Consider the following 13,663-nt stretch of genomic DNA (forward strand, 5'->3'; position numbering starts at 1 on the left):
TCCGCCTGACCCCGCCCCCGCCTCGCGCCCGCCCCTCAGCTTCCGGCTGGCAAGAAGAACTCCGGCGGTAGAGAGTGGCGCCTGCAGCACAGCGCCTCCAGAGGCGGGCGGGGGAAATGACGGTCGCGACTTTGCCTGACTGTGCGCGGGAGCACCGTAAGATCCAAAGCATACTAACCCTTCGTTTACTCAGTCATTTATTCGTCAAATGTTTTCTGAACACCTACTCTGTGCCACGTGCACGGCCACGCGCTGAAAAAACGCAGACGAATTAGACACTGAAGCTGCAACAGAACTTCACAGACTATAGGAGCTAGACATGTAAACCAACGATTACAGTACAACATGGTAAGTACTATCACAGAGGTGCTATGAAGCAACAGCAAAGGGACATCAGGGAGAATCTTCTGGAGGAGGTCATGTCTGGGCTGATATTTGAAGGGCTTTCAGGGGAAAAGGTTGTTATAGGATGCAGGAAACATGGCAAGAGTCATGGTGTTTTCCGGAACTGCAAGTACTTGGGTTCAGTAAAAATGGTAAAAGGGAGCCAAATAATCACAGGCCTTTGTGGTAGGCCAAAGAGATCAAACCGTATCTTGACAGCAATGGAACGTCATTGATAGGATATATGCCAGTGAAGTGACATGACCAGTTTTCAGTTTTAGTACTGGTAGAAGAGTGAAGATTGGAGAAAGATGAGACTGGGGACCAATTAGGAGATTATTGTGGTATTCCAAGTTAAATAAAATAAACATGACAGCCTGAATTGGGATGAAAAGGAGGAGATAGATTTGCGAGATATTTGCTAGGAAAATCAACAAGACGTGGTGATAAGTTGGGAGTTGAGTGAAAAATAGAGAGTTCATGATGTCTCCCAGCTTTCTCATTTGGTTGTGGGGTGAATGGTGAATCCATGCAAACAAGAAAGTGAATCCAGGGAAAGAGAATCATGTGTAACATTTGTTTTTTTCTGTTGTTGAGGGGTGGGGAGAAAATAAAGTCAATGTAAGTATGTTAAGCCTCAGAGATTTGTGAAACATCCAATAGATGCCCGGTAGATAGTTAGATATATACAGATCTGGAACTTAGAAGAGAGATCTAGATTGGAGATAAATATCTAGGAGTTATCAACAGATGGAAGTTAAAACTGTGACAGTAGATGAGTTGACTTAGGTATCGAGGACACAAAGCAGGAAAATGGTCAAAGACACGTCTGCCTCCTGCATTAGACTGTTGAGCCATTAGCAGGCAGGTAAGTTGCTCTCCCAGCCCAGCCCAGAGCAGGCACTTCCAAGAGGGCCAGTGAATGACTGCTTGGATAAATGACCTGACCTATGTGATTTTAGCTCCTTCAGCACTTGGGAGGCAGGGACCATGCAATCGGGGTATGGACACCGGCACATACTGTTTTACTGGAGGAAGGGAAGATCCTTTTCAAGTTCCCTTGCCTACTTCTTTAGTTCCCCTTAGTTTTAACTTTTGACCTCAGAAACTACCCCTCCCCCCACCCATTTAATTCAAAGCCCACGAATTTTATTGGTTTGGGTGAGGGAAGTACTACAAAGATGATTAAGCTGTCTCTTTGTCCTCTGAGTTCCCAAGCTAGACTGCATTCAGACAGCGTACTGAGCGGGAGTTTATGTGAAGGGCGGGAGTACTGGGGGACCCTGTGGAGCAGGGACCTGCCTTATAAACTCCAGGGCACGGACGGGGCGCCGTGTTATCCTCCCTAGGCGTAATGCTGAGGTGGCACTCCCAGGAGGCCGACATAAAAGTAGGCTCATAAAAGGGTCAGCGTCATTAGGGTGATGAACCAGTTGGTGCTTGGAGATCTGGGGGGATGAAAGGCGCGGAATGAAGACGCCCTGCGTTCCCCTGGCTTGGTTGGGCAGGGTTTCCAAGTGCCGACGAAAGCGGAGGAACTGGGCTCGTAGTGTGTCTTCTTGCCTTTCTCGGGAGGAAGCCTTGGCTACTCTCCAAGGTCAGGAAGGTAGTACTGGGAACTCTTTCCCTCCAGATTCCTGGGTTACTGGGTCCTTACGCAAACCCAGACTCCCCTAGGCTTTACAGGAGACTCTCTAGGGCTGAGTTGCTATGGCAACGAGGCCCTCCGACTCCTAAGGAAAGCCAAGGTTTAGAAAGGCGACACCTTCCAGCATCTCCTTCCAACCCAGGGGCAAAGTGGCGCCCCCTACGCACAGGAACCGTTCCTGGGCTCCCGCCCCTGCACGGAGACCATCATGGACCGCCGGAGGAGGGAGGCCGCTCTGGCCTCACGTGGAGCCTCTCGCTGGTAGAAGGGCCCGAGGGAGCCCCTCTGGGCGCGCCGCGGCTGAGCTCCTCGATGCTCCTGCCGGAAGTGCTCTTCACCGCCCGCCTCCCACCCGGCTCTCTGGTCTCGGCGGTAAGATGGCGGCTACCGCGGAGTGCGATGTGGTAATGGCGGCGACCGAGTCAGAGCTGCTCAATGACGAAGAGGCGAAGAGGTAACCGGGTGGAAGGGTAGCGGAGGGAGCGAGCTTCAGTTTGGGGTAACCGGCTCCTGCCATGATGCAGCCCCAGCGGTTGGGACCATGCCCCGCCCTCCGCGAATCCCTCCCCCCCCCATCTGAGATCAGGTCCGGATGGACCCCCTGAAGGAGCGCTCTTGGGGGTCGGTCTTTTCCTGCAGCTTCCGCCTGGCAGCTGAGGCACGTCCTGTTCTCCAGCTGGAGAAAGGTCGTTCTTATTGTAGAAGCTGAGTCTCTGAAGGGGGGGATGGATCTCAGAAGTCTGTTGCGGGTGGGGAGCGGCGCGGCAACAATGACGACTTCCTTACATTGCCCCGGACTCCCGCCTTCTCCTGCTAACTTCTGTGCGTTGTTTTCTGTCAGCATTTTGCATCTCCGAAGCCCCTGCTCTTCTCAGCTCACTCTCCAGTAATTACACCCCAGCGACCTGTAGTCTGGGTCCGAGGTGATTGAATGTCTCCATTGTTAACCCGGTCAGCTCTGCCACTCCCTGGTTACCCCAGAAGTTGAAGATGATAGAGAAAGGAGGAAGGTTAGGGACTTGCTTGTCTTTCCCAAGCAGGATCCTCATTTCTCCCAGCTCTTTTCTCATAAGTGAAGCAACTGCTTGGGTGACGCTGGCAGTGCTGGGCAACTGCAGTGACTCGAGATTACCAGGTCCGACTAGTTGAGGGAGCAGCTGCTGAGTGAGTGATTTTCGCGAACACTCTGGATTCTGGGTAAAGCTAAGGCAGGTTATGGAAGTGTGAGGTACACAGTTGTGGGTGTCATACTTCGTCTAATCCAAAAGCAGAGTGGACAGAAAGGTTCTGGGAGTTTGAAGCCCTTTCCTTATCAACTGCAGGTTATTTTCATCCTTTTGTTTAGGGTTGTCTACAATACTCAGAGTTTCTCTCCCGCATATTTCAGTCTGAGTGATTTGAGGTGATGATGTAGAATTCATTTATGAAGTCTGAAATCAGGGTTCTGAGATTTCCACTATCTAAACATAAGAGGTACTCAGTAAGGTGAATAGTTTTTGAGCTTAAGGGAACTTACCACAGCCATTGCCTCAAGTTCCTTATCTGTTGGGAGCCTAAGGGTTTTGGTGGAGTGTGGTAGGTCCCTGGGATATCAGAGAAGGCAGGATACCAGAGTCCAGTCTCTCTCTGTTCCTTGTTTTGAGCTTTCACATTTTTCCTAGTTCTTTCCAATATATGAGCAGAATTAAGCATCATCTGGTCATATACTTTATTAAGGAATTGCAAAATGGGAAATAAGAACACCTCCCAATTTAGACCTTAAATTGAATGGTAAGGATTTCCTTTACGTGTGTTTTTGGAAGAGTTCTGTGGTTTTTTTGTGCTATAACTAGAGAATTGGACTATGTGTAATTTTAAAAACATCCTTCCCAGTGTAAATTTCTGTTGTAGGGGCGGTCCTTATTTTAAGCCTCATTTCAAAGTCTTCTATTAAACTTTTTTTTTTTTTAAAGGAAAATCCTTTTCCTTAAAAAAAAGTCACAGGTTGATTTTTTGCCATATAAGACACCTTTAGGAGGGTAAATAGGATCTGTTAGACTGGAAAAAAACTTATCTTATTTTTGTGGGTTTTTTTGTGGGGGGGTTCGTGTTTTTTTAATTTTTTATTGACAAATCTTCACAAACATACAGTCCGTACATGGTATACAATCAGTGGCTCACAATATCATGACATAGTTGTGTATTCTTTGCCGTAATCATTTAAAACATTTTTTTATTAATTAAAAAAAAAATTATAACAAACAACATTCTTAACATATGATCATTCCTTTCTACACATACAAGCAGTAATTTACAAGATCATCATCATCATGATCATTTCATCATCATGATCATTTCTTAGAACATTTGCATCAGTTCAGAAAAAGAAATAAAAAGACAATAGAAAAAAATTCAAACATACTTACCTCTTACCCCTCCCTTTCATTGATCACTAGCATTTCAATCTACTAAATTTAGAAAAAAACTTATTTATGTATGATTTTCCAATGCTGAAAATGGAGTACAGATTTAGAAACTTTGGAGGGAGATTGTTTTACATTTTGTATATGTCCTGGAATCCTGTGTAGCCCTAATAGAGGTAGGGACAGGGCATACAAGGGCATACAACTGCCCCTGTATAGTCTGGCTTGTTCAGAGACATTTGACCAAGTTCCTGTTTCTCTTGTTAACAGTCCTACTACCAGTTCATTTGGGCACATGGGAGTTAGTGGGTCTCTTGGGTTGTTTATTGGAGGTCTAGCACATGAGCTTTTGCTGGAGTCCTGCAAGAAGTCTTTCCTTCCTTGCATCTTTGCTCAAGGGTATCTTGCTGCTACTGCTAAGTTTTGAGAGTCCTACCAGAGAGGAAATGAAAGGAACTTTTAAGACATAGGACCTCATCATTGTAGCATTTTAAATGGCTACATACTTTATTTTTTTAGCTTTTCATATCTCTAGAGAGAAAAAAAAGATGGACTTCAATTTTTTAGCTTGCCATTCTGACAGTTCTTTTCCCACATAGCAGCTGAGAGGCTAAAATAAAAATGTATTATTTGGTATTCCAAAGTAGATCAGGTTCTCTGTATGAAGATTATTTGTTTCTCTTTGCCCATCAGAACAGATAAAGCTACTTAGGAGCCAGAGGATGAAATTTCAGAAGTTTTAAATTTCAACTAATTTAAGATACTAGCTTCACATTTTCCTGAGACGTTGTGAGTGCTTTACCTTATTGGCTAAGGTGACTAGCAGGGCCCGTGCCATTTTTTCTCAAATTAAGGTTCTTTGGTCATAGCTCCTGGGCTGGGAAGCAGCTTGCTCTCGCTAGGTAATCTTTTATTCTAAAATTCAGAGATTTCAAGTTGTTCATTAGTAGAGAAACACTTGTGCCTTTGCATATAGCTAACAGTGACTGGACCATCAAGCCTAATAGAAAAGAATCAAGGAGAACCATTGATTTAGGACCCAGGACATGTTTACTTGGTTCCTTGAAGTGATAATCTTAATTTCTCTTTATCTGTTTTCCTAAAATAGTAGTTATTATTGGGTCCTTTCTTAGTAGAGCCTAGATATTACAAATCTATTGTGGGTTAGGATTTTTTCTTTCTCTGTCTACTTTGTTAGTGGGAAGAATAAATCCTGAATTCTTAAAGTTCTGTGATGGGCATTTAAACGTTTCAGTACACCTGCAAGCCAAATAGGAATTTATCCATGACCTTGAGTCCAAATCAGTGAGAAACACTGCTCAGCATTTTCATTTTGGTCTGTTTGAAGCATGGGGTCAGAGGTGAAGAAATGGGACATGGGACAAATGAATCATGATTAAGGAAGGGATAAACCTAGGAATGCAAAATCCTGAATACCAGCAAATTAATTGAACCCTAATGTTAAATGGTGTCCGGCGCCGTCTCGCTCAGCTTCTGGTCCCCGGCCGGCGAAGGGGACAGAGGAGAGAGAGACAGACGCAGACAAACCGACTTGAATGGCAGACACGAATCCGTAACACGCGGCGGTTGTGAGCACAGACTTTTACTGGAGCTAAGCTTGCATTCTTTGTAACAGGTTCCGCGCGGGCTAAAATACCCCACGGGGGAGCAACCTCTATGCGGCCGTCAGGTACGGCTCCCTGCGGGTCGTCTCCCCCCGCTCCTTCCGGGTAACATCTTATATACATGATTCAAGCCCAATAGGCTATCGCCACGTCTACAAGGGTGATTGGAGGATTGGGTTGGCGGGTGTATGTGTCATAAGCGGAAGCAGGATGTGGGCGCCATCCTGGCTCACTCGATGGGCGGGGGGAACTCTAGAGCAGGCTGCAGCGCGTCCACTAGGCCTGACCCGGGAGGCGGCTCTCCACAAAATGGCAAAACTATTAAATAATCAATTTAACTGGAGTATGATAACTGAGAAGGAAAGGGCTCTCTCTTCCCACTGCTTTCGTTCAGAGTAGTGAACCAGAGCTGGGTAAACTTCCGTAATTTTGATAAAATTTGGAGTCGAATGGCAGTTGCTCTAGTGTCTAGACTATTCCCAACGACCAGAAATCTGATTGGCTCAAAGCCCAGGTCTGTTGTACATTCCAGCCAATCAGAGATTAGCTTAGTCACTGAAGGTAGTATTTTAAAAGTTTTTAAAAGCTGAGTACTGGGCATTTGCCTTTGCTCTCTTTCTACAAGACTTTAGAAGATTGGAGAACAATGGTCAGCAGCTGCCTAGGTGTCTTGTGGGCCGCTACACAGTCCCTCTGAAAGCCCATTTCTCCCTTATTCAACTAATGTTTGGTCCCCTTTCTCCAGTACTGAGTGATGTGGAAGTTACTTAGAGGTCGTTCCAGGTATTCTTTTAAACTGTCTGAATTTCAGTAGTAAGAGCAGGATTCACAGTGCAGTTATTCCAGTTGTCTCTTCATTTTATTTGATTGACAGTTTTTTCTTCCCAACTCGGATCAAAGAAGTAGTTCCCATGGTTTACCCCACCAGTGGCAGTATGAGTGGTTAAAGCTTTTGAGAATGCTCATTTGAAGAGGAGTATTTGATATTCAGGGTTTGATTTTTATTTTCTTTTACCATGTCACTTGCAGTTTGTGTGGAAAGGTTAGATGGACAGATGAGTACAGTGTAGAAGGGCAAAATATTAGACTTGGGGAGGGTTTGAGAGCAAGCAGGACGCTCTTTTGTTCTTGGAGTTTCTGTCCTGTGTGTTCTTCCTTGAGACATTGTTCTGAGATAACAACCACTGATTGAACTAGGAACCAAGAGAACTTTGGAAGCAAAATGCCAGTTAACAGTCCAGACTCCCCACTCTGGCCCTCATTCCCCTTCATGCCCCTAAAGGAAACCTCAGAAATCAGCCTTTTTCTTAGTTATAGTTTCTTGGTTCTAAATTTTTGATGGACACTGGAGCCATAGGGTAATGGGAGATGTCACAGAATGAGTAATTGAAGGATGGAGGGTGGTGAGTTGAGGATGTTTTAGGAAAACAAATTCCTCGTTGCTGCTGAAAAGCCAGGGGCTTGCATCCTCAGAATATCTTCACGAAGTTTGTTTCACAGAGGTAGATTATGGTTGGGTGTAAATGAATGTTTGGTAGATGCCACAGATTGGGACACCTCCCATTTAAGGATATAGCATAAATTTAAAACTCAAGGTTGAGGCAGCTGTTTCTGTGGGGACATCCTTCCGCCTGCATTGATAGGATTTCTGTCAGGAAGGAAACACTGGCTAGTTAGTTGTCCATTTTTTCTCCCATTGAATAAGACATAGTCAGCTCCAGCATGCTGCCTGGTATTCTTCCTCTATTCAAACAGTAGAGAGTGCTACTACACTATGTAGACCCTATCTGTGTTTTCACTTGGTTCCTCTTGGGTCCCTTCTGGCTCTGCCCCAGGTGAGGCTTCCTCCTGAATGTCCAAACAGAAAAATTTGAACTGGGTGTTAATAAGTTTTCTTCATCAGTTTTGTATCCCACCTTACCTCATTTGGGATAGAGAGTGGAGGCAGAGCAGAGGGGGTTGTTTAAATTACGCTATTGTGCTTTAAAATAAAAGCAAAAGTGGTTCATAAGAAATTAGGAAAGAAAGCTGGGTAACCTATCTGCCAACGGGTAGCAGTGGGATAGAGCCTACCCTCTATTTTCTCTGGACCATTTTGAAGCCTTTATTTCCATGCAGTGTTTAGCAGCCACTCACTATTTGTGGAATTGTTCGGAAATGGCTTTCACTATCTATGTGAAACTTAAACTAATTGACATTTCACTCCTAAATTAGTAGGAGATTAAAAAAAGAAAGAAACAGAATGACTAGCTTTATGTAAGATGGAATAGAAGTCAGGCTCCTAGGTCCCTTTTCCTTTATTCTCTCATGAAGGTCAGAGAGAGTACCACATGAAACAGGCCCTGTGACATACCATTAGGGACAAGAGTCTTGGACTGTGGGAAGAAGGAAGGAATTTCTACTCTGAGTTTGGCTAAGATCCAGAAAATTCTGAAGGGTGGAGGAATTTTTTAGATCAACAGGCAACTGGTAAATTTGTCTGAATAAATAAATGAGCACAACAATTACAGAGGAAGAATGACTTTCTGGAAGTAGTATTTATATAATAGGAATGCATAAAAGATATTTGACATTTTGGCAATATAAATTTCTATTATTGTTAACAGCCTGAATCCTTGAGGGTAAAAAAAGGAAAGGTATCCTTTCTAAGGGTCTTCCTGCCAATAGAATGTTTTCCAAAATCAAACGCCACTAAATACTCCTGTACTCTGACCAAAAAAAAAAAAAAAAAAATCATTTTGTCTTGAGTTGTAATTTTAGCAAAGCTGGATTCTTCCACTTCAGGAGTAATGGCATTAAGAAAATGCAGAAAAAGAAAGACCTTGCTCAAGCTGCTGTGTATGTTTAAATTTAAATTATTATTAATGCTATTGGAAAAGCTAAACTTTATTAAAAATATATTATCCTTGAAAAGTAGTTGAAATAAAAGTAGCATGCATGGTATGTTTTTTGACACTTGAAAATCTAGTTAGCATTTCTTAGGTTGCAAATGTAAATCCTGAAACAGTACTGTATAGATATGAAGCTATGAAGACTCTGATCGCTGTTTTAATAATCTACAAAAACATGATCTGTGAAGGAATTCCAGAAAGAACCCCCAACTGTGGTAAGGACATTTTGAAAAGAATCTCCTAGTGAATCTACATTAATAGAGACTAAGATAGCTGAATACTTCTTTAATTGCTAAAAGGTAGACTGATTGGCCTGTGGCAACGTTTTGCTTAAGTGTTCAATTTGGAAGTATTTAGAGGGAAAATAGAAACTTTTATAGGGCATCTAATTTGGGGCACATTGTAATGTCAACTAGGGTGTTTTCATGTGTTTTTAATTTAGCTGAGCTGTAAATGTGCAAAGTTGGCTGGCAATTATAAGCCCATTTTGTTTGATTTGATCACATGATGCTGAGCTCTGCTAAGACCTGTATGATACTAAATGATTCTCTTGGCAGTGTTTGTTGGAGGCATCAGTAATGAATGATGGTAAATTGGGAAAGAGAATGTAACTGTGTGATTAGAGGGCATATGGATTTTAACACGTGTATTGTGTGGAGGAGCATGTTTTTGTTTTTTCAGAGCTCCAGTTTTCTGATTGGTTAAGTTGTTTCTGAGAAATAAATGCATTTTAAAATAGCAAAGCAGAGCAAAACCAATAAGCAAATTTATCTGGAAGGGCAGGGTGCCCCATATTGCTAAAAGTATCTTTAGGAAAAAAAACGAAGCTGGAGGTCTCATGCTGCCTGACTTTAAGGCATATTATGAAGCCACAGTGGTCAAAACAGCATGGTACTGGCGTAAAGATAGATATATTGACCAATGGAATCGAATAGAGTCCTCAGATATAGACCCTCTCATCTATGGACATTTGATCTTTGATAAGGCAGTCAAGGCAACTCATTTGGGACAGAACAGTCTCTTCAATAAATGGTGCCTAGAGAACTGGATATCTATATGCAAAAGAATGAAAGAGGAACCGTATCTCACACCCTATACAAAAGTTAACTCAAAATGGATCAAAGATCTAAGCATTAGGTCTAAGACCATAAAACAGAGGAAAATGTAGGGAGATATCTTATGAATCTTATAATTAGAGGTGGTTTTATGGACCTTACACCTAAAGCAAGAGCACTGAAGAAAGAAATAAATAAAGGGGAGTTCCTCAAAATTAAACACTTTTGTGCATCAAAGAACTTCATTAAGAAAGTAAAAAGACAGCCTACACAATGGGAGACAATATTTGGAAACAACATATCAGATAAAGGTCTAGTACCCAGAATTTATAAAGAGATTGTTCAACTCAACAACAAAAAGACAGCCAATCCAATTACAAAATGGGAAAAAGACTTGAACAGACATTTCTCAGAAGAGGAAATACAAATGGCCAAAAGGCACATGAAGAGATGCTCAATGTCCCTGGCCATTAGAGAAATGCAAATCAAAACCACAATGAGATATCATCTCACACCCACCAGAATGGCCATTATCAACAAAACAGAAAATGACAAGTGCTGGAGAGGATGTAGAGAAAGAGGCACACTTATCCACTGTTGGTGGGAATGTCAAATGCAACCACTGTGGAAGGCAGTTTGGCGGTTCCTCAAAAAGCTGAATATAGAATTGCCATATGACCCAGCAATACCATTGCTGGGTATCTACTCAGAGGACTTAAGGGCAAAGACACAAACGGACATTTGCACACCAATGTTTATAGCAGCATTATTTACAATTGCAAGGAGATGGAAACAGCCAAAATGTCCATCAACAAATGAGTGGCTAAACAAACTGTGGTATATACATACGATGGAATATTATGCAGCTCTAAGACAGAATAAATTTATGAAGTATTTAACAACATGGATGGACCTAGAGAACATTATGCTGAGTGAGACTAGCCAAAAACTAAAGGACAAATACTGTATGGTCTCATTGATATGAACTGACATTAGTGAATAAACTTGAAATATTTTGTTCGTAACAGAGACCATCAGGAGATAGAAATAGGGTAAGATAGTGGGTAATTGGAGCTGAAGGGATACAGACTGTGCAACAGGACTGGATACAAAAACTCAGAAATGGACAGCACAGTACTACCTAACTGAAATGTAATTATGTTAAAACACTGAATGAAGCTGCATGTGAGAATGATAGAGGGAGGAGGGCTGGGGACATAAATGAAATTAGAAAGATAAATGGTAAAGATTGAGATGGTATAATCTAGGAATGCCTATAGTGTGTAATAATAGTGAAATGTACAATGTACAAATTTTAAAAATGTTTTGGCATGAGGAAGAACAAAGGAATGCCATTATTGCAGGGTGCTGAAAATAGACAATAATTAATACTTTAAAATGTCACCTTATGTGTGAGACTAAAGCAAAAAATGTTTATTTGTTACAAAGTTTAGATTTTGACTAGAGCATTTCCTAATATAACTCATGTAGATAGTTTGATTGAATGTCATAAGTACTTGGAATCTCAGGTAGGACATGAGATTTTGTTGGTTTGTCCAGAGTGATGCCCCTATGAATCCCAGAGTGATTTGATCAATGACCGGAAAAGTATTTGCAAGCCCCCTTCAGGGAATGATGAGAGCCGGGAAAAATTCAACTTCCCCAAGTTGAATTCTTGATATTCTCACAAGCAGTGTGGACAACCAAAGCTATAGGCTGAGCCCCCAGTATTGGGGTTTGTTCACATGAAACTTAACCCCACAAAAGATAGGTCAAGTCTACTTAAAATTTAGGCCTAAGAGTCACCCCCAAGAGAGCCTCTTTTGTTGCTCAGATGTGGCCTCTCTCTCCAGCCAACATGACGAGCAGTCTCACCACCCTCCCCCTCTCTGCGTGGGACATAACTCCCAGGGGTGTGGACCTTCCTGGCAACGTGGGACAAAGATCCTGGAATGAGCTGAGACTCAGCACCAAAGGACTGAGAAAAACCCTAGAATGAGCTGAGAATTAACATCAAGAGACTGAGAGAACCTTCTCGACCAAAAGGGGGAAGAGTAAAAGGCAAAGTGTCAATGGCTGAGAGATTCCAAACAGAGTCGAGAGGTTATCCTGGAGGTTATTCTTATGCATTAAGTAGATATCACCTTGTTGTTAAAGAGGTAGTGGAGAGGCTGGAGGGAATTGCCTGAAAATGTAGTGCTGTGTTCCAGTAGCCATGTTTCTTGATGATGATTGAACAGTGATACAGCTTTCACAATGAGACTCTGTGAATGTGAAAACCTTATGTCTGATGCTCCTTTTAGCTACTATATCAACAGAAGAGTAGAACATATGAAATAAAAATAAATAATAGGGGGAACAAATGTTAAATTCAGTCTGAAATAGTGGTAAATGAAAGCAAGGGGTAAGGGGTATGGTACGTATAATTTTTTTTCTCTATTATCATTTTATTTCTTTTTCTAAATCGATGCAAATGTACTAAGAAATGATGAATATGCAACTATGTGATGATATTAAGAATTACTGATTGTATATGTAGAATGGAATGATATCTAAATGTTTTTTTGTTCATTTTTTTATTAATAATAAAAAGTTAAAAAAATAAAATAAAAAAAAAGAAAAACCAGATTTGGTTGGTTTGAGATGCAATCTATGCCTTGACTATAGACATTAATATTAAAAAGATAAACAAACCCGCCCCCCCAAAAAAAAATAGCAAAGCAGCCCAGGAGTGGAATATATTCTCTTTACTTATATCTGTCAGAGAAAAGGCCAGACCCTCCAGTGCTGACCTTGTGGGGGACTCTTCCATGATAAATCCAAAGAGAGAAAATTTTTTGAAAACCTTTTATTATTAGCTGTTTTCACAAGGATTTTTTGCTGGGTATTAAAGTAAAAAGCCTAGCTTGGTAGAGGCAGAGTCATTCCTAGCATCTCTAGGTAAATCAGCGCTGAGAAGCTTATTCAAATTAGAGTTGACCCAAGGGTTGGGTGGTAAACTAGATAAATTAGTTTCAACCTAAGAAGCTTGACGCTAACAGGATCTAGTGGGGAAACATAGGATTAGGAGTTAGGAAACCTGTACAGCCACTGTGTGCCTCACTAATTTTTCTCTTGCTGAGGATAGGTGATACTTTCCCTATAACCGCTTTAGAGGGCCATGGTTAGGATCTTCATTGGAAGTACTTTGAAAATCTGAAAAAGTGCTAGAGATGTAATGTAGCTGTTTATAGCACCAACAGGTCAGTTGAGGCCAAGTTTGTCTTTTGCTATAGTATTATATTTCAAGGTCAGTCTCAATTTTATTTCCTGCCCATAGGAAATAATCTATGATTAATATTAAACTCCTTTTTGGAATCCTTTCTGTTTTTTCAGTTGGTCCAGGTGAATCCAGCTAATACTAATGTTTCCTTTCTCCATACTGATATGTTTTCAGTAGGTACATGTGACCTTGGTTATCAAATGGACTATATAATACTAGCTGAATTGACCCTGGTAGATGAGTGGAGTGACAGATGCCACCAGCAGATTGCCTTCAATTCCGGTTTTAACCACCTCTTCTCTTCCAGTCCCAGGCCTTTGACATCCTTCCGTTCTTTTGCTGTAAGGGCAGCTTGAACAAGCTGCAGCCCTTTCTCAGACTCTCAGGGAAAGATTT

The 13,663-nt window shown here is 41.9% G+C and overlaps 1 protein-coding gene across 3 annotated transcripts in view; it reads left to right on the forward strand.

Moving 5' to 3' along the window:
- The first annotated feature begins 2,356 nt into the window (after window positions 1-2,356).
- The window catches only part of DNAJC7 (DnaJ heat shock protein family (Hsp40) member C7), a 36,002-nt gene continuing 24,695 nt past the window's right edge, over window positions 2,357-13,663 (forward strand). Inside the window, exon 1 of one of the 3 annotated variants that reach the window (XM_077164385.1) lies at window positions 2,357-2,486. In XM_077164385.1, the coding sequence (XP_077020500.1) occupies window positions 2,410-2,486 (77 nt within the window). In that variant the 5' untranslated portion in view covers window positions 2,357-2,409. Of the gene's footprint in view, window positions 2,487-6,415; window positions 6,843-13,663 lie in introns of those variants that run through there. The other 2 variants (XM_077164387.1, XM_077164386.1) reach the window with 2 other exon arrangements.

Source organism: Tamandua tetradactyla, chromosome 6, assembly GCF_023851605.1.
Source record: "Tamandua tetradactyla isolate mTamTet1 chromosome 6, mTamTet1.pri, whole genome shotgun sequence".
NCBI classification, from domain to species: domain Eukaryota; kingdom Metazoa; phylum Chordata; class Mammalia; order Pilosa; family Myrmecophagidae; genus Tamandua; species Tamandua tetradactyla.